Source organism: Meles meles, chromosome 13, assembly GCF_922984935.1.
Source record: "Meles meles chromosome 13, mMelMel3.1 paternal haplotype, whole genome shotgun sequence".
NCBI classification, from domain to species: Eukaryota; Metazoa; Chordata; class Mammalia; order Carnivora; family Mustelidae; genus Meles; species Meles meles.
The window spans coordinates 57982718-58010678 of record NC_060078.1 but is presented as its reverse complement, the minus strand read 5'-3'; the positions used below and the strand labels follow the sequence as shown (position 1 = coordinate 58010678).

General features: G+C 41.3%; 1 protein-coding gene across 3 annotated transcripts in view; it reads left to right on the top strand.

Moving 5' to 3' along the window:
* Positions 1-27961, top strand: part of HPSE2 (heparanase 2 (inactive)) — a 768592-nt gene that overhangs the window by 609801 nt on the left and 130830 nt on the right. For all 3 annotated transcript variants that reach the window (XM_046028031.1, XM_046028030.1, XM_046028029.1), the window contains 2 exons: positions 6291-6397; positions 11569-11683. In XM_046028031.1, the coding sequence (XP_045883987.1) occupies positions 6291-6397; positions 11569-11683 (222 nt within the window). The remainder of the gene's footprint in view (positions 1-6290; positions 6398-11568; positions 11684-27961) is intronic.

The following is a 27961-nucleotide window of genomic DNA, read 5'->3' as shown; positions in this document are numbered from 1 at the left end:
TCCTGAAGCTATTTGCCTTCTAACCAGTGATTAGGGGACCAGTTCTGGTTACTCAGAGAGCTACTGCTCTTCCCAAGGTCCTGGGGAAGGTTGATTTCGAAGTAGATGAGATGCTGGAATTAATGGGCTCCAGGTTCTTTTGGAGGTTGGGCCTCCTGCCAGGGCTGATTAGCCCAGCTGGCCTGTCCACTATTCCTGTTTTATTGCTTCCTTTCTCATTAAGGAAGGTGTTGGGTTTGGATAACCATAAACAACATGTCTGCTGTTACAGGGCTACCATCTCTTGCACAGCCAGTGGCTGAAAACAGGCTCTTGGGCGTCTTTGTTAAAGACTTAGGTCACAATTTTTGAGAAACAGGAAAAGGAAGCCCAGGTTTGAAAATGTGCCACGTAAATGGTTATTTTCCTATGTTTTCTCTTTTACCTTTCAAAAAAAAAAAGTGGCAGGGAAAATATAACTTCAAAGAAAATACATACATACATATATATATATATATATATATATATATATATATATATATATAAAATGTCCTCAACCTCTCAGATGGGAGAGAAGGGAGTTGGAGGCTTCCCTTCACATCAGTCTGCCCTCAGCAGCCCCAAAGAGTTGGAGCAGCCACTGGCCACTTGCTGAGCTGTTCTGTGGGTGCCTCACAGTTCCCTTGTCCACTTGAGCCCAAGGGCAGAAGTCTTATAGGACAACAGAACCCTTGAAAGGGAGCCTGCCACCCAGCCCCTCTCTACCCTCATTCCAGTAATTGTAACACTTGTACTTCTTCCCTGTCCCCAGGCAACGTGTTCCTTAAAATGACCTTCTTTAGCACATCGAACTGTACCCTTGTTCTTTCCAGTCCTCCAATTTTCTCTCTTCCAGCACAGGGAGAATCATATTTACTCAGAAAACCACAGTGTTGAACTATAGCCCTCGCTTTCTTAGAGTTTCACTTTCTAAGGGAATTTTGCAGCTGGTTCCAAGTGCTTTTTTGGATTTTTTTTCTCTTCTCTTCTGCCCATGTTGATTTCTTCCCCAGTCCTAACCAGCCGGCAGCCTCAGTACCTCCCCTACCTTTCATCATGATGGTCGTCTCTGCTCATCATAGACACACAATTCATCAAACCTCTCACTATGTCCCCAACAGCTAATGCTCAGAAAATCCTTGTTGATTTTGTACCAACTAATCCCAGAGCCTTTAGTATTAATACTTTCTAGGAATCTCTCCCCTGCAGAACATCTCATAAAAGCTGGTTTAAGTTGTACATAAAAATCCTACCTCACTGTGTGTTTTGTTCACATGGCTTCTCCAGTAGAGGACGGAAATTACTCCTGTGCTGAGAGTCAGTAAATGAACTACTCAGTAAATGAACTACTCTGAATGCTAATTATGTTAATGTGAATTATCCATGTGCCTTTTAAATTTTAAGTAGACCTTTCCCTGCTAGTTAGCACATCTGGGTTATTACCTACCTCCACAAACATGTCCAAAAGACAAGCAGCCAACTCTAATGTTAGATTGATCCGAACCCAACTCTTTTTTTTTTTTTAATTTATTTGACAGAGATCACAAGTAGGCAGAGAGACAGGTGAAGCAGGCTCCCTGCTGAGCAGAGAGGCCCCCCAGAACCCTGGGATCATGACCTGATCTAAAGGCAGAGGCTTTAACCCACTGAGCCACCCAGGCGCCCTGAACCCAACTCTTGTGCTTTAGACAAGGCGAGTGGTCTAGGTTAACATTCGGTTGACTTTAAGAACTTACCAATAAACCAGATAACTTTCCAAGTGCTTTATAAAAATTCGGTCGTTTAAATATCATAACATGCACAGAGATGGATATTATTACTATTCTCATTTTATAACTAAGGAAAGTAAAGCTCAGAGAAGTCACACAGTGAGTAAACCATAGAATCAGGATTCAGACACAGGCAATCTGAGTGCAAAGTCCATGCCCCAAACCACTCCTCAGTGCTATCTCACCAATAACAGCAGTTTATAAATTGTTTACTTATGAATCCCCCTGCAAGACAGAAGAGCATTCAGATGAACTTCTATTTATACAGTGTCTCTGTCCCTGCAGAATCTTATGTACACGGTATTTTACAAATCCAACCATTTCCCAGAATCAAGTCCTCATTTAAAAGAGCTAGACTGGGCGCCTAGGTGGCTCAGTTGTTAAGTGTCTGCCTTTGGCCCAGGTCATAATCCCAGGGTGCTGGAATCAAGGCCTGGGTTGGGCTCCCTCCTCAGCAGGAAGACTGCTTTTATTTTATTTTATTTTATTTTATTTTATATTTTCATCATGATAAGTGTAGTCTTTAATCCCATCCCCTATTTCCCCCAATCCCCCTTCACCTCCTCTCTGGTAACCGTTGGTTTGTTCTCTATAGTTAAGAGTCTGTTTCTTAGTTTGTCTCTCTCTCTTTTGTTCCCCTTTCCTCATTTGTTTTGTTTCTTAAATGCCACATATTCCGCATTCCCTTACTCACTGTACTCCAGATGGTCTTCTCTTGGTTCTACAAACAACAGTCCTGCTTCCATATCTTGTCCTTTTCCTGAGCTCCTCCTGCAGATCAATCAAGGGGCCGGTTCCATCTTCAGTCAGGTCTAGGCTCAGATACCACTTTTCAGGAGGGTGACCTGAGCACTATCTAAAGTATCCACTCCTGCCCCTCCTGCCAAGTCACTCTCTCTTAGATTATTCTGTTTCATTTTCTTCCTAGCTCTTTTTATTTCTAAATTTCTTTGTTTACTATTTATTGTTAGTCTTTTCCACTGGACTAATAGTAAGCCAAAGAGAGCAGAGCCTTGTTCTGTTTCACTCATTGCTGTATTTCTGCCCCTAGAGTCTTTTTGGCATACAGCAGGCACCCCATAAGTATTGGTTGAGTGAAATGAATAAATGCATTTGATAATGCCTTAATGTTTGGGGATGGAAACCCTTAGCCATCTAGTCTCATTTTTAGGTATTCTCCTTAAGTAATTTCATCTACTCCAATGGCTTTTTCTACCACTCTCACTGTTTACTTTCATCTTGACTCTTTTTTTCTGTTTCTTGTTTTTTATGAAATTTTAACTCACATAGTCAAAGAGACGCTTGACTGTTGAGGAATAGGAGGTAAGGGGATCAGCTTAACAATTTATATTTAGAAAGAACTTAAGTTTCCTCTACTCCCAGTGCATGGCTTCACACGTTGATAAAGAAAGTTCAGAAAATAACAAGCCCCAAATCTCACAGCTAGTGTGTGGCAAAACCCAGAACTTCAGGGTACATTACTGATTCCACAGTAGTTATCTGCCTATTAGACTCTACCTCTCCTTTTGCTGATGACACCACACACACACACACACACACAGTCAAATTTTACTGAGATAAAATTTACATACCATGAAATTGTGCATACCCTTTAAAAGTGTGTAGACTTGTAGTTTTTAAGGTATGCACAGAATTATGAAACCCTCTATTTAATTTTAGACATGTTCATCACCCTCCAAAGTAACCCCATATCTATTTGTAGTCATTACCCACTGCCTTCATTTCCCCTCCCCTTCTCTGGCCCTAGGAAACTACTAATCTAGTTTCTGTCTCTACAGACTTGCCTATTCTGGACATTTCATGTAACAGAATCATATAATATGGGGCCTCTTGTGTCTGGCTTCTTTCACTTGGCTTAATGACTTCAAGGTTCATCATGCTATAATTTTACCTTTTTCTTTTGCTTAACCCCTTTTCTCTAACTGCCTTATTTTGCCTTCTCTGTCTTTGAGCAAAAATTAAACTCTGTATATCCTGGAAGCCAAAGGCAAAAAAGAAAAACACAAATGTGTCACTCCACGCTAGTTAGCTATAAAAGGATCACACAGTTTCTCACAGGCAGAGAGTTTTTGTAACCCTACATTTTGAGGGAAACCCTCAGTGCAATCCAGTTTCACCATATGGCTTTGTCGTTTGATCATTTAAGGTGTTTTCCTTATTTTCTTATTAATATTATCTCCAGTTCCTGTTGGGTTGGGCACTGTGAGCAGTGAGAAGGGAGAGAGAACAACCTTGTGGTATCCTCAATGACTCTTCTCTTTCTGGGGACGGGGAATTTGTACTTAATTCTTAATAACATTCTAATTTGACCTCCACTTTCAATTTTCAGGCTCTTTCTTCCATTCTTGATCACAATCCTTACTTTCATCTCAAATTTGTGAAATATTTTCACCACTTTCTCCTGAAAGGGTTGAGCACGTTGCCAACCCTGATTCTAAAATAGGTCTCAGATAATGCAAATACTCTAGTAGATGCAGGGAGAGGACAAGCAGTTATACCTAGGGAGAGATGAGAAGAGGAGCATGATTGTTTGCTGATGTCTGCCTCCAGGTTTGGGAAAAGGAAAGTTCTGGCATTTATGCTACATCTCACATTATTATTTTTTTTTCTTTCTGGGGGTCTGTAGTGCAGAGATTTAAATTAAAATCCACTTCTCAACTATAGCAGATTCTCATCAGTTCATGCAAAGCCTTTTGTTTTAATTTTTGTTTTTGTTTTAATTTTCACCTTGATCTCTAATCTCTGTTCACATTCGCCTTCCTCTTAAGCATGCTTTCCTTCTGTGTTTGGTACATGTTCTTTAGAGACATGTATGTTTAGAAACTATTTAGTGTTAGTGGAGGTGAATGAGTAATTACCTAAATAATATTGTGACATAAATCTCATTCTGTTGCTATTTTTTTTTAACTCACCACTAAATCTTTAAAGCTAATTCATGTTGCTGGATTTACATTGATTCTATTGCTCCCAACTGCTGTATAATGTTTTATGGTATATATCCACCACCTTTTACTTTTTCATTCCTCTAGCAACTCAAACCTGTATCGAACAATGACATAGTGAACATCCTCATGCTTGTCTCCTTAGAAACCTGAGGAAGAATTCTTTTGGTTTGTATGCCTAAGAGAAAAATTGTTGGGCCATAGGATCTAAATACACTGTTGGCTTTATCCAGCTCCCCTGTGCATAACTGGCATCCTCTCAGTTTTCTATGTCCTGTACTAAATATTGCTACAGGGACCAGAGCTTGGCAGGTGCACAGACTGTCACCAGCTTGGCACCCATGGGATGTGGTACAGCCTCACTTCTTATTTCCTGCTCTGGGACTGCACTAAGGCAGAGATGCAGAACTCAGGGAACCTGCTCAACACTCATGCCTACACAGTTTAGTGGGGTAATGGAGAGGAGCAGAGGTTAACAGTCCCAAGACTACTCTTGACCTTTTGGATTGTAAGAGCTAAGGGATAAGTATGCTTCTCTTTGAATTCCCCTGTGAGAAAGTTCCAACACATAGTTCATAAGACTCTTACCAAGTTCCTTATGGGGTTGAGTACAAGTTGCCAACAGTGGTTGCCAACTTGAAAACACATCCTGGTACTGGTTTTACCTTTTCCCTTATTTAGTCCTCCGGTTCCTCATTCCTGCTCCCTGTTATTATTTCCCAAATTGACTCTATAGATAAGTTTTTATCTCAGACTCTCCTTCCAGGGGCTTCCCAGAGTACAACATTATCCCTAAGTACTGCCAGACTGCTGTCTGGGGCATCTGGGCCTTAATCTGGATAGTCTGGCCAGCTTCCAACTTGGGGACCAGAGACTGGGCCATTTCAAAACTTCGAAGGCTCACCTCTTAACAAGAGGCTTTGCCTCTGCTTGGAAAGCTGCCGAGGTGGAATCTCTCACCTGTGGATCAGTGATCTTTTTTAATACTTACTGCAGTTACTTTCAAAATGTGGTTGTAATATACATACGTGCCCTGGTGATTATAAAATATTTCTCCCAAACACTGACCTCTGCCGTCATGATTTATGATATCTGAGGTACAGATAGTAGACTCATCCTGGGATCTTCCATAACAGAGTATTAAGAAAATTTCCTTCTCGATACTTGTCAATATCGAAACATCACATGATTTATACTTTCCAGTGAAGGGTGTCAGCTTACATCCTGGAAAATGCAGCTGTTCTAACAGTCATATTTTCACTTGGGTTTATTTAGGGAAAAATGATCATTTCTTTGAGTGGACACATGTCAGTGTAAATGCTTGTGTGTGTGTTGGGTGTGTGCATTGGGTGTGTGTGTGCACATGTGCATGCACATACCAGCTCACCATATGGGGTGAATCATCATGGAAAAAACACAGATCATGATCACCTGGGAGCAGAGTATCGGCAGAACTCCCTCAAGGGAATGTGTCTTCCTTCTCACTTGCAAACAACTTTTAAAAATCTCCTATCCCCTTCTGCTTTTGTTGTGTGAACAGGTGGTTAATACATATACCCCAGGAAAGAAGATTTGGCTTGAAGGTGTGGTGACCACCTCAGCTGGAGGCACAAACAACCTATCAGATTCCTATGCCGCGGGATTCTTGTGAGTAACATGTGTAGTTTCATTCCCAGGGGCTTTGAGGAGAGAAGGGCAGTGAAGTGGTACTGCTCATTGTTCTGTCCACTGGAGGGGGGAGGTTCATTTCCTACTGAAAGTTCTTTATCTGCTTCTTTTTGAATGGGTGTAACCCATTCCACAAACAGTGATGAATGACTTCTCTAGACACCAAGATGTCAGGTATAGGCATCAGAGCAAAGATAGTAGTAGTAATAGTAGTAGGAGAGACAGTAGTACTAATAGTAGTAGGAGTGACCATATAAGCATAAGACATTTATTTAATGTCTATAGTTCAAAGGCAATGCAGACAACATACAATTTCTCCTCTAATTTTCAGCATATTCTTGGGAGATAGGTAAGAGTAAGATTGGAGGAACAGAGACAGGAGATAAGAAAAGATGTAGGAGATCAGTGCTGTCTTAATAATAATTTTAACTCTGTGTGTCACATGCTTTCTGAAGTACTCTCTCTAATAACTGACAACCAGTGAGACAGGTAGTACTATTTCACAACTACCCAGTAGATAGATATGAGAGCTTGGACTTAAGCCCAGGCAGTCTGCTTCAGAGTCTAGCCTCTTTGCCACTACCTTAGACCATCTTTCTTTCTGCCTCACATGGTCTGTCCACAAAAAGAAGTGGTAGACCGGCAAAGGAATCAGGAATTTCTCTTAATGGGGAATATCAGGAAGGATTTTGTGGAGGAAGTAGCATTTGAGGGGGACATAGATTATTCTAATTTCTATGTGTGGAGAATGGTGATGATGGTGGAGGGGAGAATTCAAGGCAGAAGGAACATTATGGGCAATGGCACAGTGGGTGGAAAATGAGTCATGTGATGAAAGCCTCAGGAGCTACAGGAATGTAGCGAGGACAGCAACGAGGGGTGGCGGAGCAGGGGGCAGTTCTCCACCAATTGTGGAAGGCTGTTGAATGCCAGGCAGAGGAAGTAAGGCCTTGTTCTACACTCAGTGGCAATCCACTGAAGACTTTGGAGGAAGAGAGAGACAGCATCTGACCTGTGTTCCTATGTTGGTTTTGGGAATAATATGCACAAGGATTTGGAGAGGCAGGCTCTAGGACAATGGACTTGAAGTCTTCTGTAATTATCTGGACAACAACTTAACACCAGAAGCATAAGGGGCTCTGACTGGCCTGCCAGCATCATGTAGCAGGGACAGACCCTTCAGGACCATGGATTCACCAAGTGACCTGTCCTGTGCCACTCTAGTCCCATGGCCCTCATTTTTTGTCTACGGCAAGGTCCGCCTAAGAGCTGAGCTCTGTCCTCAGCTTTGTGTTTCTTTTCTAACAGCTGTTCCTAATTAAACACATGTAGTTTCCCTCCATTAAGGCAGTTTCTTAAATACATTTGTAAAGAACAAATCAGGGCAGTCAGGCAGATTGTCTTTGCAGATGGAATCCTGATACATGCAGATGAAGATAATGGGTTAAAAGAATATATGATGATACTCTGGGTCTTCCATGCCTTGTTCTTGGTACCTAACACTGAGGGGCACTGAGCAGTTGTGCGGTGAGCATGGTTCCAGTGAATGAAATGGATGAATCAGCATTTGATACAGTGGTTCTGAGAGTCTTCTTTCAAAAATACACTCCCTGCCAGGTTTCACTGTGAGCCATGGAGCAGGGCGAGAAGCCAATGGCAGTTAGGACTATAGGGACTATAGGGACCTCTTAGAACCAGCAGAGGAATGACTTTTGCTCAGCCATCATAGACAGAACCTGCCAGCAAGCAGCCCAGCTGTCCTCAGTGTTTTCATGAACATTCTTCCCTTCAGGGAATGATGTAAAATGGGAAACACTACAGCACTTCATGGAGGGAGCCAGAGAGAGACCTGCCTTTTCATGAGCACCAGCCAAATCTCCATAGTTCTCTGAGGTCACTTTGCAAACCCAGATTAACATAGTTGTTCAGGATTAGGTTGTAGTTCAGGTATCCAATGTGTGGCAGACACAGATCAGCTAAAAACTAGCTCACTTGGCTCCTGGTCTTCTGTCTTACCTCTTTATCACCCATTTGGTCTCCCCTCTGCTGGCAGCACCCAGCAAAGTGTCCTTTGAGTCTAGTTCTCCCAGGAGCATAAATAGCTTCCTGGTGGGTGGGGGTGGGGGGAAGAAAGCATTCTAAGAAGCTCCCAAAAGTCTAGCAATATTCCTTAGGAAGAAGGCATCTTTCAGGTGTTTTTCAATATATGGCATAATGATGGGCTTACAAGGACACTTGCACATTTATGCAAGGATCAGAACTTTTTGATTCTAGCCAGGGCTTTGAGACTTTCTGATGCACTACAGATATAACCTTGGCATACTACTGTGTCTCCAGCACCTGGTAGTATCTGCCACCCAGTCAATAGTCAATCCGTTTTTGTGGAATGGAAACTGCTGGCTACAGTAGCATCTTTGGTGGGATGTACCAGGCATCTTGCCACTTTTCACTACTTTTCACTGAAAGAGAGACTTGGAACACCATTTATTTCCCCTCTCCGAGGGCTTATTATTTACAAGAGGAAGAGGATGATAATTTCCTCTAACCATTCCATTCTGAAAAGCACAGGGAAGCAGGGGTTCTGGTCATAGTCATTTTGAATGCTCCAGACCCTGGATGTGTATATAGGATGTGGGTTTGGAAGGAAGGTTGCATAGTCTTCCCTCTCACATTACAGTTCCTTCAAAACCTCACTGTACTGGCAAAAACACCAACTCCCAGATTTACCAGTTAGCATTTGTTTGTTGAAAATATTCTTTGCAGATCACTGTTATAAGGTCTATTAAGGTCACAAGTAGGAATTTGATACCATTCCTATAAATAAGTGCACGTATTTACATACCCAGTGCTTTATAAATCACTCACATAGTCACACAAGCATTTTGGTGTCTATCCTCAATGCTGAGAACAAGGCCTGGCATTTACAGCTGATTAATTCATGGTGAATGAGTAATGAGTGACTGAGCAAATGGGATATTTTAAATACCGAAATACAGTCCTGTATGGATATCCAGCTGCTGCTTGATGTGATTATGTATTTACTCATCATTTTGTTTCTCTGTTCAGCAAGCATAGATATAGATGGGTGAATGAGACATACTTGTTTTTATGAGTTAGTACTTGTTAGATATAGACCCTGTCGTATTTGTGCTGCATTGCTGGAGAGAGCACTGATTTAGTGCATTAACCCAGAATTTACGTTGTAGTTCTACCCCAGGATATTTAATACTGTGTCTCAGTATTAGTATATACTAATTAACTAGTTATATATTTAGTATAACTAAATCTATTATCCTGATATCACAGCTAGTAAATTAATAAAAATAATAAAGACAAGTAGCTTAGGTATGTGATATTCTAAAAGTAATTTTATGTCCTAGTCTGAACAACAATAACGACAAAAGCTCTGTTGTATTATTGTCAGATTTTCTTTTTGATTTAAAACTTCTGTTTTTGCATTTTGCTTTATTTTATGTTGTTTTCATAATTGTAATTATCAGTAAATGTTAGTTTTTATGAGAAAAAAATAAAATTGTCAATGGGAAAAAGATTTTTAAAATGTTAATGTCCATTCACAATATAAAAATGAGCAATGTTCTTTATTCAAATAAAGAAAAAGTTTAACTCTACAAGTCACTGATTTGGAGTTCCATATGGTTTCAAATTTGGGATACCACAGTTATGCATAATTTGTCCCTAGTGTGCTAAATGGTGATTCTCAGTGTTCCTTGAATCTAATTTTATCCACATCAATTTCAACTTAACAAAGAGTAGGAAGAACCTACAGTGTGCTAGGAACTGAGATAGATATTTTGGGTACAAAGCTAAAACACGTCTGTTCTCAGTGAGCTCCTAAGCAACTGGGGGACAGCAGAGAAGTAAGGAAGTAATTATCGTGGGCTGACAGAGGGTATAAATAAGAGTTCTGTAAGGTACAGAGGAGGAAGGTACTACTGTTTGCTGGGACAGCAGAGTTTGGAAGGAAATGACACTTGACTTGGAGATGAACAGATAGGAAGAAATTTGCCAGATGAGGTGAACTGGTTGGAGGAGGAGAGAAAGAGAATTCTAAGCAGAAGTTAAAATATGTGAGAAGACTCAAGTCAGTATGTGAAAGCATGGTGAGTTTGGGCAGCCTAGAGTAGTTATATGTGGCTTAGAACCAGGGAATGGAGTTTAGGGTGAGAGAAGAGGGGGAAAGAGATACAGATGAAGGCTCACATGTGTGCTCAGGGAAGATTGTGAAACACCTTATCTTTTATACCATAAGACTGAAGCTCTCAGTCACATTTATTATATAGATATTATTACAATTAGAAATTTCCCCAAGTTTCAGAAGTAGGAATACAAAGAGAAAATTAAAGGGATGAGTAAATGAGTGAACGAATTGAATGCATAAATAATAAAGGCAGAGTTAGTGGTGGGTGTTAGAAGAACCAAGAGGGCAATATTTTTTAAGGATAGCACACCCCAGACAGTGTTTTTTTGGCATAGTGGGATACGTGATAACATGTGAGCAATGCAGGTCCTCCATTATGTGTGTGATGGTAGCATAGTTGAAGCTCTGCATGGTTAATTACTGTAGCAAGGAAAATTATTACTGCATTGACTGCTGACAGAGATATATGAGAGATGCTAATGGCTGGGTCCTTCTTGCCTGGGTTACAGGAGTATGTGAGGTAGAGTCACATGAAAGGTACTTGTACAGTGATAAGATGCAGGCAGGGGAGTTTGAGTACTAGAGAGTAGAGTGTGTATGTTCCTGTGATTTTGTGTCCTATGGCCAGCGGGTGAGGGGATGATAATTAGGCTTACAAGTGGCTACAAGGGTATTCATTTTCTTTGTTAGTATTACAGGAGTAAAATAAGTCATTAGTCACAAGATATTTTATGACCAAGGGCAATTCATTTTTTTCCCCTGAACCTCTGTTTCTTTTCCTATAAAATGAAGAGGTTAGATTTGATAATCCCTAAAATGTCTTCCAGCTGTGTACTCAGTGCTTACAATAATCTTCTCCTTTAAAGTACTAGGTAAATTTCATGGTGGGGGTTGGTGTATGTGTGTGTGTTTGTTAGCCAATCCCCACAGAGCTTGTTATATGCAATTTTTAAAATGTATTGATGTAGCATTTTTTTTCATGCTTTTTTAGATGGTTGAACACTTTAGGAATGCTGGCCAATCAGGGCATTGATGTTGTGATACGACACTCGTTTTTTGACCATGGATATAATCACCTGGTGGACCAGAATTTCAACCCATTACCAGTAAGTGTGAGATAAAGATCCCCAACTCCTCTTCCATGTCTTTCAGGTATTTTGACCATGCCTTGTTCCATACTGGGAGAATTTTTCTCCTCTCTCTGTAACCAGGTAATTTCATAAATTGGACAGAAATATTCACATCTTTGTTCTCTTGACCCATTTCACAGACTTATGGCTTCACTACACTCACACACATATATCTATATATACACAATCATATGTACAAATGCATGTTTGCATATACATATATATACATATATACATGTATGTATTTATTAGTATTATTTTAACAAACCTTGTACAGTCGAGATTCCACATCTACTTGTGGCCTGTTTGAACTCTGCTTGAGAGTGAATTTTTCCAGATTGTTTTCTTTAATGCTAATAGGAGACATTAGTTAACATCAGACGCAACATGTTGAAAGCAGATGGAAGCATCTTGGCCGAGATCAGATGCAGTAGGAACCCATCTCTTAGGGAGTAGCTGAAGTGCACTTGCAGTTAGGTGCTGATCCCTATGTGACAATGAGGGGATTTGCCCAGGACACCAACTTCCCTAGGAAAGAGAAGGAAAGGGAAGGCTGAAGAAGACTGGCAAGAGCAGAGATCTTGGTTTGTTGGGTGACTGTACTGGCCAATCCGAGAGATCCCACTTAGTCCCGAGAAGATGCACTCGTCAGAAATATTACATGGGTTACCTTTTTCACAGACATCACGGTCACAGAGAAAAGTCACACTCCTCTCATTAGCGCATAGACTGTCAGAGCTGGGATTCCCCTTTGAGGAGATCCAGTTGCACCGTTGCACCTCCTATAACAGAGGAACTGATAGTCAGAGTAGAGGGGAGAGGAAGATACTGAACCCTCTCTAGAACCCGCTTCCCTGTACCCTAGTCCAGTACTCTTCCTACAGATTTATTCCTGTCCTTGGATCCACAGTAAGCAAACTCAACTGAGGCCAATGAGTGTTCCTGCCGTTTGCTTCCCTCTGTCTATTTTGGCCCTGCATTCCCCTCATTTTCACCCTTGCCTGAGACAGGAGGCTTCCAAGCCCAGAACAGAGAACAGTTTGGCACCCAATGGTACCATTTCCATGTTTCAAAAGAATTACTATAGATTAGAGGATGAAGTAATTATTGTATCACTGATCATGGGTGACTCCAGGTAAGTCACAAATATTAGAACTAACTGGCACAGTTGCTTTTAGTCACAGGGCCCAGCTACCTCTCTCAAGTGTGTTGGGGAGCGGGGTGGGATGGGGGCGCTGTGGTGGCTAATGTACAGTTGGGAGGGAACTTTCAGGTTGCAACCATATGGTTTTTTGTTTGTTGGTCTGAGCTTATAAACCCGTGGAGATAAAACAAAATAATAATTAGAAAGTCTCGTGCCTAGCAGAGTTGCGCAGTGGAAGCGTGCTGGGCCCATAATTAGTAAAGTCTCTATGAAGAGTCAGCATTAAACAAATATGGTGCGACAAAAATAAATATTTACTGACCATCGGGCACTGAGGAGGAGACTATTAATAAAAAAATGAATAAACAGATAGTAGAGTACTATAACAAGGAGTCAGTGAGGGCTGCTTTGGAGTGAGTGTATAGGACGACTTCTCTGAGAAGGTGACATTTAAGCCAAGAGCCCAGTGACAAGAAGGAACCAGCCATGTGGAGTTTTCAGGCAGGGGAAGGAGCTAACACAAAGTTCCAAAACAAGAATGGACTTTGCGTGTTTGAGGAGACGCAAGGATGCCGAGTGATGGGGGCCTGGCAGAGAAGGGGGAGACTGGTTGGACATGAGGCCACAAGGGGTCAGATCCCATAAGGTTTTGTAAGCTAACAGGAGTTTGACTTTATTATATGTAGTATGAAAAGTCACTGGAGGGTTTTAAGCAGGGAAATAATATGATCTAGCTTTTATTTTTAAAATATCACCCTGGTACAATTCATGCATCAACTGTTAGTTATCATTATTTTAATAATGTGGGCAATAGTTAATAATTTACAGACCACTTTCATATATGGTACCTCAATAAAGCTCCATCCATTCTGTCCTCCCTTCTTGCCTCATTCCCTCCCTAACTCAAATCTCATTCGCTTCTCTTGATCTTATACAACATGCTGATCATTATTCCTAGCAGTGGGCCTCTTTGATGAACCAAAAAGACAAGATCCCTGAACTCTTGGAGCTTATAAGCTAGAAGCGTAGTAAGCAATGGAAAATAAATAAACATATAAACAAGATAATTGCACTTTGTTATAATTGCTATGAAGAGAGGCTGGTGAGAGAAACTATTTATATTTACTTTGATGAAGAGAAACTAGGGTTCTATGAAGATATTAAATGGCTTATCCAAGGTCCCACAAGTATTGGGAATTGGGACTCTCAGAGTTTTGCAGTTCTAAATTTCATTTTCATTTCTCTTCCTTGTGGTACTCTTTGGTGTCTGTCCTGTGTTCTGAGGCCAATATTTGCCTCAGTTGGTTCTGGAGATGGAAACAGGCATGTTTAGGAATGGGAGAGAAGAAAGTCCTAGGCTTAAAAAAGATGGTCTTTGAGTGACCAAACAGGCTGGATTTCCAGGGTTGGACAAACCTGGGTTCCATGTCAACTCTGTGTGCCTTTGCTGGCCATGCGTAGGTTAAAAATGCAAGTCCTCATGGCTTTTTTCTCCTCAAATGAGAGTTGCTGTGGGTAACTTCCTTTCAAAGCATGGCACAAGAGACCTCAGTTATAGATGGTGACTGCAGAGCTCACTCAGGTCCATGCAAAGCTAAAACAAGTCCCACTGATTCAGCACAAAGGCTCCAGTGAGCTGGGAAGCTGTATTTCTGGAAACACCAAACTGTAATAAAGAAGCTGAACATAAAAGCACATAAGGTAGCAGGCTTTCTTTTTATCTTTCTTTGCACTAATAAATTCTGCACCTTATAAGTAGAGCACTTGACAGCTGGGAGAGTGTGTCCTAAGTCTCCCCCGGAAAGAATGTAGGAGGCTAGGCCAAGGCACCAGCCGAACAGACTTTGCCAGCAGGCCCTTGGAATGGGTAATGGAGGCAGACCTGGGAATTGTACTGGCACCACCTCAGAGGGTTGTGCAGTTCATAACCAAACGTTACCAATAAAAACCTGTGGATTTTACATGGTGATGAAATCTCCAAGAGAGTTTGTTAAGAGCTTAGGGGATCGGTGAGTTGTGCTTTGATTGTCTCCCAGAAAAATCAGTAATTTCTATTTCAGTTTCTTCAAACTCAGCTCAGTATTTAAGGAACGGATCTTATTAGCAAACACTTTTGTTTTTGTTTTTGTCACTGCTCTTAGATAAACTTAGAAAAAAATGGTGCCTGCCTCTTAGAAAAAAAGGATAATGGCCTAATGGCTCCTCAGTGCTTATCCCATAGGACCCCTTCACCTGCCCCGTTGACTTTGATCCCAGCTGTGGGATTCTAGCAGTTCTGGCAAAGTCATTCCAATAGCAGGTAAGAGGGTAGATGGTAAGTCTAAGGTAAGGGTCTAAGGTAAGGTCTAAGGTAAGAGGGAAGATGAGGGTGGCCCTTTAAAAAAGAAACTTGTCTTCAGAAAAGATCATTTCCAACTACATCCCAGGTTCTTTATGGTTGTTCTTCTAAAAAGTGCCAACACTCCTACTGTTGGAGATTTTCCCTCTCCTGGGAAGAGGAGAACATTTAGTTCAGCAGTGCTTCATCATCAACTCCCACCCCTTGCCCTTGACCCTCCTGCCACTGGGAAAGAGGGAACGTGTGAGTCTCCACAGCCAGTCAGCCAGTCAGGGGCTCCCTCGGGAGTAAGTGATGTTTGTGCAGAAGAGATCTGCACATTTGGTGGATATAGTCCAGACCCCACCAGCCGTGGGCAATTCTCCTAAGAGAGGGTTTTGGAATTTAGCTTGCTGCTTTTTTTAAAAGCTTGATTTACAGAGCTTCCAGGGAAAGGAATGGTGAATTACTAGTCAACATCTTAACTCCCACGCCAGCCAAGCAAATATAATTCAATTTAAAAGACATTGACACTTCAAATGTGTCTGGCTCTGTGCTAGGTATTCTGGGGACACACAGATAAATAAGCTGTGGTTCCCTCATCTGCAGAGCTAACATTCTGGCGTGTGTTTGTGTTCAGGGGATTATAGTTTAGTTCTCTCTTTAGAATAAAACAGAAGGTTAGCTCACACTGGACTGCATTTTCTATACTGGGTATCGTGGTGGTGACATTTATATTTGCTGTCACCTTTGTTTTTGCCGACTGTCATTGCTGAATAATAATAAACATTCAGTTCAGCCAAATGCACATTTATTGAGCACTTACTATGTACATTGTTGTGGAATATAGTCAGTGGTCATGGACTGGTGTACTACCTGATAGTTTATGGTGAGATCAAAACAATGGCTGTGGTTCCCACAGCAACATGCTCTCAGCCAAGCCATCATTGTTCAGATATCATGTGGCTACTGGAAGGAAACTGAATCTTCATGGTGCCTGCCTAATTCTGCTGGTTAGCCTGTCCCAGGAATGAGATCCCAAGTGCTTAGAAATGTTAGAAATCACTCTTATGCACCACACAGCTGTGATGCAGACACAGGATCGGCTTAAATCTGTCCCTTTCTTGAGGAAGAATGTCCAGTTACAAACCCTTTTCCATTGATGTTTGGTTAATGCATAATTTCTTCTTATAAGAACAATACCACTTGTGCAGGAGGCCTCACAGGGAGCAGCAGGAGCCTGGACTAGGACAAGATTCAGGGCTGCTATTCCTGACTCTGCCATTAATATGTGTCTTTGATACAAGATATTTTTTTTGCTACCCTTTTTCTCATCACTTAAATGTCAGTAAAAACGTCTTTTCTATCTGCCTTCAAAAGATACTGATACAATCCTTGAGAAAATTAGGGAGGACAATAGGATTCCAATTTCATATATATTCATACACAGAGAAAATTACTGGAATCTCTTCATACATCTAAATGATAAAGGTGGTTTTCTTTGGGCAGTGGAATTACAGTTTTAATTTTCTTCTTTGTGGATTTTTTTTTTGTATGTAAAGTTGCTGTAGTCAGCATTACTGCTTTTTTATCTGGAAAAAAAAAATAAAGGTTGTTTTTAAAAGAAAAAATAGACTGTTTTGAAAATATCAAGTGCTTTAAATAGTTAAGCAAATATTATCCCAGCCTACTTCATTTATCATTCATGATTCACTCATTCAGAAACACTTCTTACACTTATTCTGTATGCTTGATACTGTGCTGCACCCTGGGGACACAGTCCCTGCCCTGAAGGAGCTTACAATGTTGATGGGAGACAGAGGAGTCTGCAGGGACTGAGGCAGAAGTGCCTTCGCAGGACAGAGGAGGAACAGAAGCCAGCCTGGGTGGAGGGCAGGTATGGGACATCGAGGAAGGCTTTTTGGAGGAGACAGTGCCTGAGCTGGATCTTGGAGAAGGACAAGTTAGCCATAGGAAGAAGAATTTGGGGTCTGGGGAGGATCTTCTGAACAAAGGCAATAGCACATGCAAAGGGACAGGGGCATGCATTTTCCAGAGAGTCACAGTGGATGGATCATGAAAAATTTCTTAGGAAAGCTTTTCCCGTTGCTGTCTGGTGGCCACACAGGGTGTGTGAAAATTAAAGAATTCAAAGCTATTCATCTGGAGGTGGTGAGGCGGGGGAGGTACAAAACCTAGCCAAACCAGCCTGTGACCTGTTTCTTGGTGTAGCTTCCTTTCTTTTTCTTTTCGTTCCCGTGGGAGCCATCAGGAAGATGAAAGAAGCAGAGCGTACCTGTTTCGGGGTAGCTGTGGTGTGAAACCCAATCCTCTCATTAGAGGCTCTGACAAAGACTTCTCCATGAGCAGCCTTTCTTTGTGGGGCCCTGTGGCTGCTGAGGGAAGGCCATCCACACTGCACAATCAATCACTAGGACCCAAGCCGGCTCATGTCAGTGGCCCTAGTTCCTGGGCTACGTGCCCAGTGGACATAACTTGCTTCTTTCCTCTTCTGTGCCTCTAAACCCTGGCCTCCCAGCTCAACGCTTGTGCCTGCACCAGCAGACCAGGCAGGCAGCTCTTTTGTCTCTAATACTTTAAATAGAAGTCCCTTTGATTTTTAACTATCAGTCCTCATCCTTTGCTTATTTATCAACCTGAGTGGTGCTCATGTGACATCAGTAGCACACCTCAGCCCTTATAAGGGCTCACCCCGATGTGGGCTGCTTAGGGGAGGGGAAGGAGCTCTGCTGCTCAAGTGGGAAGACACAGGCACCATGTGCAGCCCTGCAGTGCTCCTGTTGCTGGAGTCTTCATTTCCTGCTTGGAAAAGGGGGTGCTGACTGTGCTGGGGTTCACGGCGGGGAGTGCTTAAAGGGATCACTTAAAACTATTGGCTTTGGAATCACACTGACCTGCATTTCAAACCCAGCTCTCCTGTTTGCCAGCTTCCTAAACCTCAGTAAATATCAAATTCCCCTCATAATATGGAGGCAGCAATAGTGTCTAGCTCACCGTGTTGTTGGAAAGGATTGAACAAGCCAATGCCCGTGTATCTTTTACCACATAGTAAATGCTCAATAAATATTAGCTGCCATTATTATTTATAAAGTCACTTTGTAAGTGTAAAATGTGGTAAGTCTCAGTAATAATTATCATTAGTAATGTGAACTTAACTGTGGGGAAAAATACATTTGAATATTTGTATAGATAATCTGGAAATCAACTCGGGTAGTGGTAACTAAAGTATGAAGAGTAGATATTTTTTGAAAAAATGAAATTACTAGAAAACTAGAAGAAAAAAAGAAAAAAGGAAAAAGGAAAGCTGTGATTCTTGCCCTTGAGAGGAACTGACTGCAAATGGTTAAAGCCAAACTAAAAATTACAATTTATTTTCCTCCTGAGAAGATGCTGCCACCTTTTCCAGTGAAGGCAATTAAGGCAATAACCACATGGCAATACCAGCTCTAACACCTTCATCTGGTATTGATAAATGGCCCCATAAGCCCTGGAAACCACGATATGTCACATGGAAGTGCTAATGACAGCACATTATGTGAATCACTGAGAAGCAACAATTGAAAATCTCTCTCCGCCATCAACCATTTATATTGTTCCCAGATTGCAGTACTGAGGGATTGCAGTGACATGCAGCAACCTAAATAAATTAGGGAGAAGAAGCAATTACAGCCCCACAGCCTTTGAGCTCAGGAGCAGGGTGCCATCCGCAAAGCAACCTTCACATGATGGAGGAGCAAGGCAGGCTCTGGAAATGAGAAAAGCTGCACCTCACCTCACCATCAGTTCACCTAAAACATTAGAAAGAACATTATCTAAAAATAATCTGACAAGGAAAGAGAGGAAGGGAGGGAGAGAGGAGGAGAAGAGAGGAGAGGAGAAACAGAATGCGCTTTGGTGGATTGGAAAGATCTCTGGTGAGTGCCACAATATGACAAATTTAAAGTTATTTCTTAAGCATCTATTCCAAGCACAGTGTGCTCTGACTATGACATTTAGGAACCAACGAGTAGGACTCTGATAGAAGCAACCTGAGAGCCAAAGATAATACATCATGTTCTCTAAAACTCAGTTAATTTTGTTGTTGCCTGTGTAAATAAAAACAGAAGTCTTTTAAAATAGAAATAGAATATACACACATAAATATTGTTTTTAACTCTTTTTTTTTAAGATTTTAAAAATTTATTCGATAGAAGACATAGCGAGAGAGGGAACACAAGCAGGGGGAGTGGGAGAGGGAGAAGCAGGCTTCCCGCTGAGCAGGGAGCCCGACGTGGGGTTCGATCCCAGGACCCTGGGATCATGACCTGAGCCAAAGGCAGACGCTTAACGAATAAGCCATCCAGGCACCCCAATTTTGTTTTTAATTCTTACTTAAATACACTACATTATTTATAAATTTTTAAAAACTATCCATCATTAGGTAGCTTACTTTCAACTAATATCCATCTCTGCTTATTTCATCTCTGATTTGGTGGGGTTTTTAAAAAGATTTTTCATTTATTTTTTTTAGAGAGAGAGGGTACACATGAGCAGCAGGAAGGGCAGAGGAAGAGGGAGAGAATCTCAAACAGACTCTGTGCTGTATGCAGAACCTGACGCAGGGCTTGATCCCATGAACAACGAGATCATGACCTGAGCCGAAACCAAGAGTCTGACACTCAACTGATTGAGCCACCTAGGCACTCCTCCGATTTGGTTTTAAGCATTGAAAGGATTGACGAGAACACATCATTTTGACTCACTCTAAATCGAACTTGAGCAGACCTGTCTTCTACTCTAGAACTCACTGCTCTCATCTTATTGTCAAAATCCTTGCAGCCTTTCTTCATTAGTGATTCTCAAGCCTATACACATTACAGTCACCTAGGGGACTTTTAAAAAATGCCTGTGCAGGGGCGCCTGGGTGGCTCAGTGGGTTAAAGCCTCTGCCTTCAGCTCGGGTCATGATCCCAGGGTCCTGGGATCGAGCCCTGCGTCGGGCTCTCTGCTCAGCAGGGAGCCTGCTTCTTCCCCTCTCTCTGCCTACTTGTGATCTCTGTCTGTCAAATAAATAAAATCTTAAAAAAAAAAAAATGCCTGTGCATAGGTACCACCTCTGGGAATTCTGAGTCAGCTGGTCTATAGAGAATGTCAGGTGTTGGTACTTTTTAAAGTTCCCCAGGTAATTTTAATGTGCAGCCAGATTTGAGCACCACTGGGCTAGAAGTTTCCATTTACCCTGATTAAATCAGAAATTACCTTTCCCCTTTTCTTTATTCTTTTGTGCTCAACCTTTGCTTCACCAATCAAGATATTAACAAAATTTTAATATGGTCTATCATTAATTCATTTGACAAATATTTATTGACAGTCATTTGCCAGATACTGTTCTAGTTTGTGAGGAAATAGAGGTGAAGGAGAAAGACAAGACCCCTCCCTCATTGGAGGTTACAGCCTAGTAGTGAAAACTAAAAATAAACAAGTAAACCAACAAATAATTAATTACAAAATTCAGAATGGTGTGTAGGAAGCAAGAAGCCTGCTAAATTGAAAAATAATAAAGAAAGTATAGTACTTTAGAAAGTGTGGTCAAGGCAGTCTTTGAGGAAGGGGCAGTCACCAGAGGAGCTGGTGGGAGAGTGCCGCATTCTCTCAGAGGGAGGAGTAGTGTCTGCAAAAGCTGCTACAGGTAGAGGCCCAGCTGCACATCAGAGGTCCTGCAGGGCCTCTAAGACCACTCTGAGGCCTGGTCTACCCACAGCCTGCCACAGACAGCCAGTGAACTGCCTGATTCAGCTTATCTCGGGCTCTCCCTGCACCTACCTGATCCCTACTCTACACTTGGCAAACCATTTTGCCCTGTCTCTTTGTGAGAATAATGGTGGTATATCCCACTGCCTGCCCCTCTGTCTAGAATCCTCAGCTGAGACTAATGCTTACTGTGTCTCCCTGCCACTGATCTGGCCATCTCCATGGGCACCTTCAGTCACCTCTTCAGGCTTTGGAAAGAATGGCAGAATGATGACACTTGTGGAAGCTTGCAATGAACATGTGGGAATTTGTCATACTATTATATTTTTGTGTATGTTTAAAAATGCCAGTGATAATTTTTTAATGTTCTCATGTTAGGGTGTTGTGACATATATGAAAGCACCACACCATTTTAGTTGTTCTGAAACATGAAGAATAAAGGTGTGTTCTCTCTCCATGTTTACAATCTGGAATGACAACACATAGAGCCTTGGAGACTCCAGCCAGTAGGTCGTGATGTGAAGGTCTGTCTTGTTCACTCAGTATCTATCTCCAGAGCGAGATCTCTGAATAGAGAGATTCCTACTGGCTGGAGGGAAGGAGCTGGAAGGGAGAATTGGGGAAGACCTGTGCAACCTGTCCTGAGTGGACATTTGTGATAATAATTACCCAAAGAATACATGCTCCTAAGAAAGCTCCTTGCCCTGTGATCCTGGGACCATAGAAAGGAAGGAGAGGAAGGGGTGCCTTAAGATAGAGGGAAGAGCAGGATTTCTAGATCTGATATCAGGTTCTGCCACCAACTCATTCACCCTGGGATACTGGGTGCTCTAGCTCAAATGAGGGTGTTGAATGTGATCATAAAGGTCCCCTTTAGCTCTGATGTTTTCTGAGTCATCTTTAAGACTTCCATAACAGTATCTTCAGACAGACCTCCCAGCTGAATTTACATTAATAAAACCTTAAAATAAGAATAAAGGCGTGCCTGGGTGGTGCAGTCAGTTAAGTGTCTGACTCTTGGTTTCAGCTCAGGTCATGATCTTAGGTGGTAGGATCTAGTCCAGTGCGTTGGAGTCTGTTCAATGTAGAGTCTGCTTAAGACTCTCTCCCTCTGCTCACCCATCCCTGTACTCTCTTTCTCTCGCTCATTAATTAATTAATTACTCTTAAAAATATTAAGTTAAATTAAATAGCAAAACAAAAATAATTAAATAACAGTATTTCACTTTTAAATCATTCAGGAAGGAATCCCTCTTTTCTTAAGACTCTTGTAGCCCTGTTATAGCAACTTACACTTTCTTTTGTTATCAGAGTTGTTTGGGTGCATCTAACCACCTCTCTCTGACTGTAAACTCCTTGAAAACAGAAACCGCCCTTCCTATCTTTATATCACCCATAGCCCTTCTCCGAGGCAATCCTTCCTGCACTCTAAAGATGCTCAGTGACTGGGATTCTAGGGGTTGCAGTGCCCTGCTCAGTAATGGCAATAGGGAAGGTGAGTTTTTACCATCAGGTGTTGTGTGCACACTGGGAGGGAGTAGAGCTTGGTGCTTAAGAGACTGGGCTCTGGAGTCAGATCTGGGTGTGAATTCCAATCTCCTGCCTACTTGCTGCATCACCTTTGGCAGATTCCTCATCTTCCATCATCTGTATGATAGGGATGCTAATAATCTATGCCTCATGGACTTAAGATGGTGCCTGACACTTAATAAGTACATAATAATGTGACCACTGTTATCTATTCTAAATACATGAAAATTATTCCTTGGAATTAGATGAAATTCCAATATCTTGGGAAAGATGGGAACATGTGGGAAACATCCATTCCCAAAAGTAGGTACTACTTACAAATTATAAGTAACAGAAAATATTTCAGTTATGATAATATTAGTTGGCACGTAGAGACTGTTTTAGAATCCAAAATCCTTCAAATATCATTTCATACTCCATATAACTATCCAATAATGGTTTTCTTCTTTGGCTTCTTTGACTTTATTCTTTATGTCCTGCTATAAGTTTCCGTAGCTTATGTCCGTCCCTTAAATCATCTGGCCTTTCCAATTTCTTGATAAGACAGGTAGGACAGATATACCAAACCCGTTTGGCAGAAAAGAAAACTGAGGTCAAGAGAGGCCCAGGAGCTTGCTCAAGGGAACATAGCAAGGTAGGGCCAGTGGTTCTAGGTTCTGTAATTCTTCATTACTACTTGTTTCTCTCTTGTGGTTCTGCCACAGCTTTGTCAAGTCAAGAATTCAGGTTGTGGTCATGAGGAAACAGAAAAGCTGGCTTCAAGGTAAAATAAAATGATCCAGGAGATAAAACCTGGGATTTAACAGTGGCTAACTCTTACAGATTTACATTTTTACTGGACAGTGAATAAAAAGAAAAGAACAAGTTTTCAATTTCATGCAGCAGTAGGTTAGTTTCACTGCCTATATTGAATGTATTAAAAGAGCAATATAGAGGGTCTACTTCTCTTAAGGTAGTTTTCACTTTGCCCCATTATTATATGTGCATACGTCTACCTCCTTGATAGTGGGACCACTAAAACTTTTAAAACCCTAGAACCATGAGCAGTGCAGGAACTGGACCATCCTGTGATGATTAGCCCTTTGATGATGGATAACAATTGCAGATCCAGAAGTGGAGTAAATTGTTTGGGAGAGCCACACCAGGGCATTTGCATCCCTAAGGAAAATCCTAGGATGGCTCTGAAAGACAAAAGGTCAGTTATGTTCCTTCATTAATCTTCCTGGAAAGTACTGCAAACAAGGCTTTGCCATGAATGCAAACTGATCCAGACCCTTGGCCCTGAGGCCAAATGGAATAGGAAAGAAGGTATTGGCAGTGTCCAAGAGAGCGTGCCAAGTGCCATCAGTCTGTGCAGCAGATTCAGTTATGGTTACAATGGCTGGAACAGCTGGGGCTATAGAAGTAACATCTAAATTCAGTGGGTAATAATCTACCATAAGTCTCCAGTTCCCATTCCCCTGGACACACAGGGCTGTAGTATTGAGATATTACATCTCTTACTATCCACGCTGCCTTTTAGGCCTTAATCAAGGTTGTGATTTCCTTTCTCCTCCTGGGACCACTCAAGATGGAATTGGGAGGTAGGTTGGGGAGTGATTTACGTGGCCTATTCCATGTGAATATTCCTATTACATGTCCCACTACTTCTCTACATGACTCTCCTCAATCAGAACAATCCCCTCTGGACATTATGAGCATTCACAGCACAAGCATGTAAAGCATCAATGCCAATATACATTTCGTAGAGAATGTATGTTGGAAGCCCCAACAACAGGACATTGAATTGGTCCCATGGGTCTCACCCACAAGGTCACTTTAGATTTATTTTCCCTACTGGGAACCTTGCCCAAACCTTATTAGTTGAATTCAAGAGCTCTCCTCCCCAACGAAATGGATAGGATAGTGACTTGGGAACTTTTATCTAACAGAGCCATGAGAGTTTGAGTTCCTTCCTCCCTGAAGTTTCTCACATACTTGAATGTATGCATATGGCTTTTGGTCCCCATGGAGACAGGGAGACCTCAGTCCCACTTCTAGTCATTTTTCTTCTTAAAACAGCTAAGGCTAGGATAGAGGGGACATGATGGACTGGGGCCCTGAGGGAGAGAGCAACTCCCCACCAATAAGCAAGGCTTTGTATTTACATTAATTTAGGGTTTTAAAAAATAACAGCTTTATTGAGATAAACTCACCTACCATTAAATACTCTTTAAAAGTATACAGTTCAATTTTTTTCAGTATATTCATGGAGCTGTGCAACCATTATCACAATCTGTTTTTGAATATCACTCAAAAAGGAGACCCCCATGCATGTTAGTAGTTACTCCTCAATCTCCTTTCCCCCCAGCCCCTCGCAACCACCAAGCTATTTTCTATCTTCATAGATTTGCCTGTTCTAGATATTTCATGTAAATGGAATCACCCAATAGATGGTCTTTTGTGACTGGCTTCTTCCTTTTACCATTATGTTGTCAAGGTTCATCCTTGTAGCATGTATCACTACTTCATTCCCTTCTGTTGCTGAATAGTATTGCACTGTGTGGATACACCACATTGTACTGCTCTATTTATCAGTTGATAGATAGTAGAGCGTTCCTGCTTTCTGGCTGTGATGAAAAATGCCACTAGAACACATTAGTGCATACGTGGCATATGTTTGCTTTCCCCTTGGGTGTACACCATGGAATGGATCTTCTGAGTCATGCATTTAACTTTTTGAGGAGTTGCCAAACTCTTTTCCAAAGTGATTTCACCATTTTGTATTCCCACCAGCAACGTATGATGGCTCTAGGTTCTCCATATCCTCACCAGGACTTACTATTGTCTGTCTTTTGATTAGAGAATAGTGACTTAGAAAAATCCTAGTGGATGGGAAGTGGTTTTGATTTTGCATTTCCTTAATGACTAATAATGCTGAGCATCTTTTCATTTGCCTCTTGACCATTTATGAATCTTCTTGGAAGAAATGTCTATTCAAATTCTTTGCTATTTTTAGGGGAGGGGTCTTTTCGTCTGTGGCCACTTTGACCCCTTCATCACCTGTGTGAGAAGCTACATAAGTGCTCTTTATCAGAAGATAGATAAACCTTGCTGTATAGCACCCTCACCAAGAACATGCAGCAACAATTGGGGCTGGTGGCCAACTGCCTCTCCCAATAATCCACCTCCTTGGCTTTAAATGTTCTTGGTTGAACTCACATTTACACTTGAGTGTGCCACTCTGTCAGCCACTCTGATTAATCTGACTGACAGAGGCTGGGACCAAATTTCTTCCATTTGTTTCACAGAGTGTGATGATTAATATTATATATCAAGTTGGCTAGCCCATATTTGGTCAAACATTATTCTAGATATTTCAGTAAAGATACTTTTTGGATGAAATAACATTTATATCAGTAGGTTTGGAATGAAACGGATTATTTTCCATAATGTGGGTGGACCTTGTGCAATCAGTTGAAGGCTTTAATAGAAACAAAACTGACTTCCTCTGAGCAAGAAATAATTCTGCCAGCAGCCTGACTTTAGACTCTAATTGCAATATAACTCTTCCGTGGGTCTTCAGTCCCCTGGCCTACCCTATAGACTTTGGGCTTGCCAGTTTCCATGGTCATGTGACCCAATTACTTAAAAATCAAACTCTTAGATAGACAGACACACATAGACACTCTATTGATTATTGGTTCTGTTTCTCTAGAAGACCCCAATATATATAGCATTTGATTAAAGTTACCATCAGCATGACCTTTATAAAATAACGACCATATTGTATTATAATTCACCTGCTCATCTCTCTTTCTTCTCCTCTCCCATGAAGGAAAGAAACATTTGAGTTGAAATAGAGTGTGAAATGTTGGGTGCACAAACTTTAGTTTAGTAATCCCTGTCTTCCTCAAATGTAGTAGACACTCAATAAAGTTTTGTTGAATAAAAGTGGGACTGCATGTGTGAGTGCATGATTGGTGTTCTTCTGTAGCCCATAGTTGTCTTCCTCAATATCTCCATCCAGCAAAAAGCCCAGCTATCGTTCAAGGTCTGTCTCATAGATCAAACCCCCTTTGGCGCTTTTCTTTAACTCTTCTAAGTGAATGTTTTCTCTCCTGCTTTTAAACCTCATTAACATTTTATCTGTATCCCATTATGCATTTAGTAGGCATGCTGTTATCTATAAATACTTAGTCTTTTGCAAACTTGTCATATTTTCCTTTCTAAAATATAAGTTCCTTGAAACTAGGAACTTGGTACACTGATCATTCTACCTCCTCTAGCAACCAATCCACTGTCAGTACTTAATAGACACTCAAAAATTTTCTGCTGAATTGGGTTGTGAAACCCGGATAGGGAATCACTGGCCTAAATGTGCTAATTACCCACAGCTGGTCTTAAAGGTGTTACTGATTATTACTTAGCAGTTCAGCTTCCCTTTAGGAAACACAGCCTTTTTGCTAATGATTGCTTTAACTACCACACATCTCAGTAATGACTGGTTGCCTTTAAAATGAGCCAATAACTAGATGTTTATAGAGAGCATATATGTGAAAGACCTCTGAATAGAATCCATAAAAGGTTCAGAAACCCAGTAGCACGGGTGTTGAATTTTTCTAGAAATCCTAGTTGATACACCTCATTATTATTTTCATCTTCTGAGCTACCATGAAGCAAGAGCCTGCTATATGCCCAGAAATAGATCATTTCATACTATGTTTTTTAATCCTTAAAACAAATGGGAAGACCATCTTTAATCTACTGTTGAGGAAACAGGTTTCAAAGAGTTTTGGTAATTTACCAGGAGATCACTGCCAGCCCACCTAATTTTGATATTTTGTTCATCTCTAAGCCCTTTGGGATCTGTGTCAGCAGTGTGTCTCAAAGCTAAGCCATCTGCTGTCATTGGTCTCTATCATTTGGCACTTCTTTAGCTCATCTGGATCATCTCAGTAGCCTCCTCATGTTTCTCTTGCTTGTAGTTTCTCCCACTTTCCATTATGTCTTCCACAGTATCAGTCAGAATCATGGTCATGTCATCTCCCTTCTTCAAAAACCTTGTTAAATCCTTATTGGCTACATACTGCCCTGAATTCCTAAGCATGGCATTCAAGGCTTCCCATAATTTGGACTTGCCCTACTTTTCTCATCCTGTTTCTAACCAGGTATTCCCAAATGGCATGTCTTCTACTGTAATCACCCCTACTCATTATTACCCTCAGCATACCCAACACTTTGCTTCAAAGCCCATGTTCATTGCCACCTTCTCCAATGTCTCATTCTGTTGTATGTTACACTTGGTCCTCACTATACAATGCTCTCTCTCATTGTTATAAATATACAGGTCAGTCTCTCCTTTTAGACAATGATAAAACTGAAGGCAAGGAATGTTATGACTTATTGTGCCTGGCACATAATAGGTACCTAAGGAAAGATTATTAAGTTTGCCAGATTACATTGAAATGAGCTTTATTTGGGGTGAATAAGTGATTAGAAGCGATGCCCCCATTGAGGCACAATTACAGCC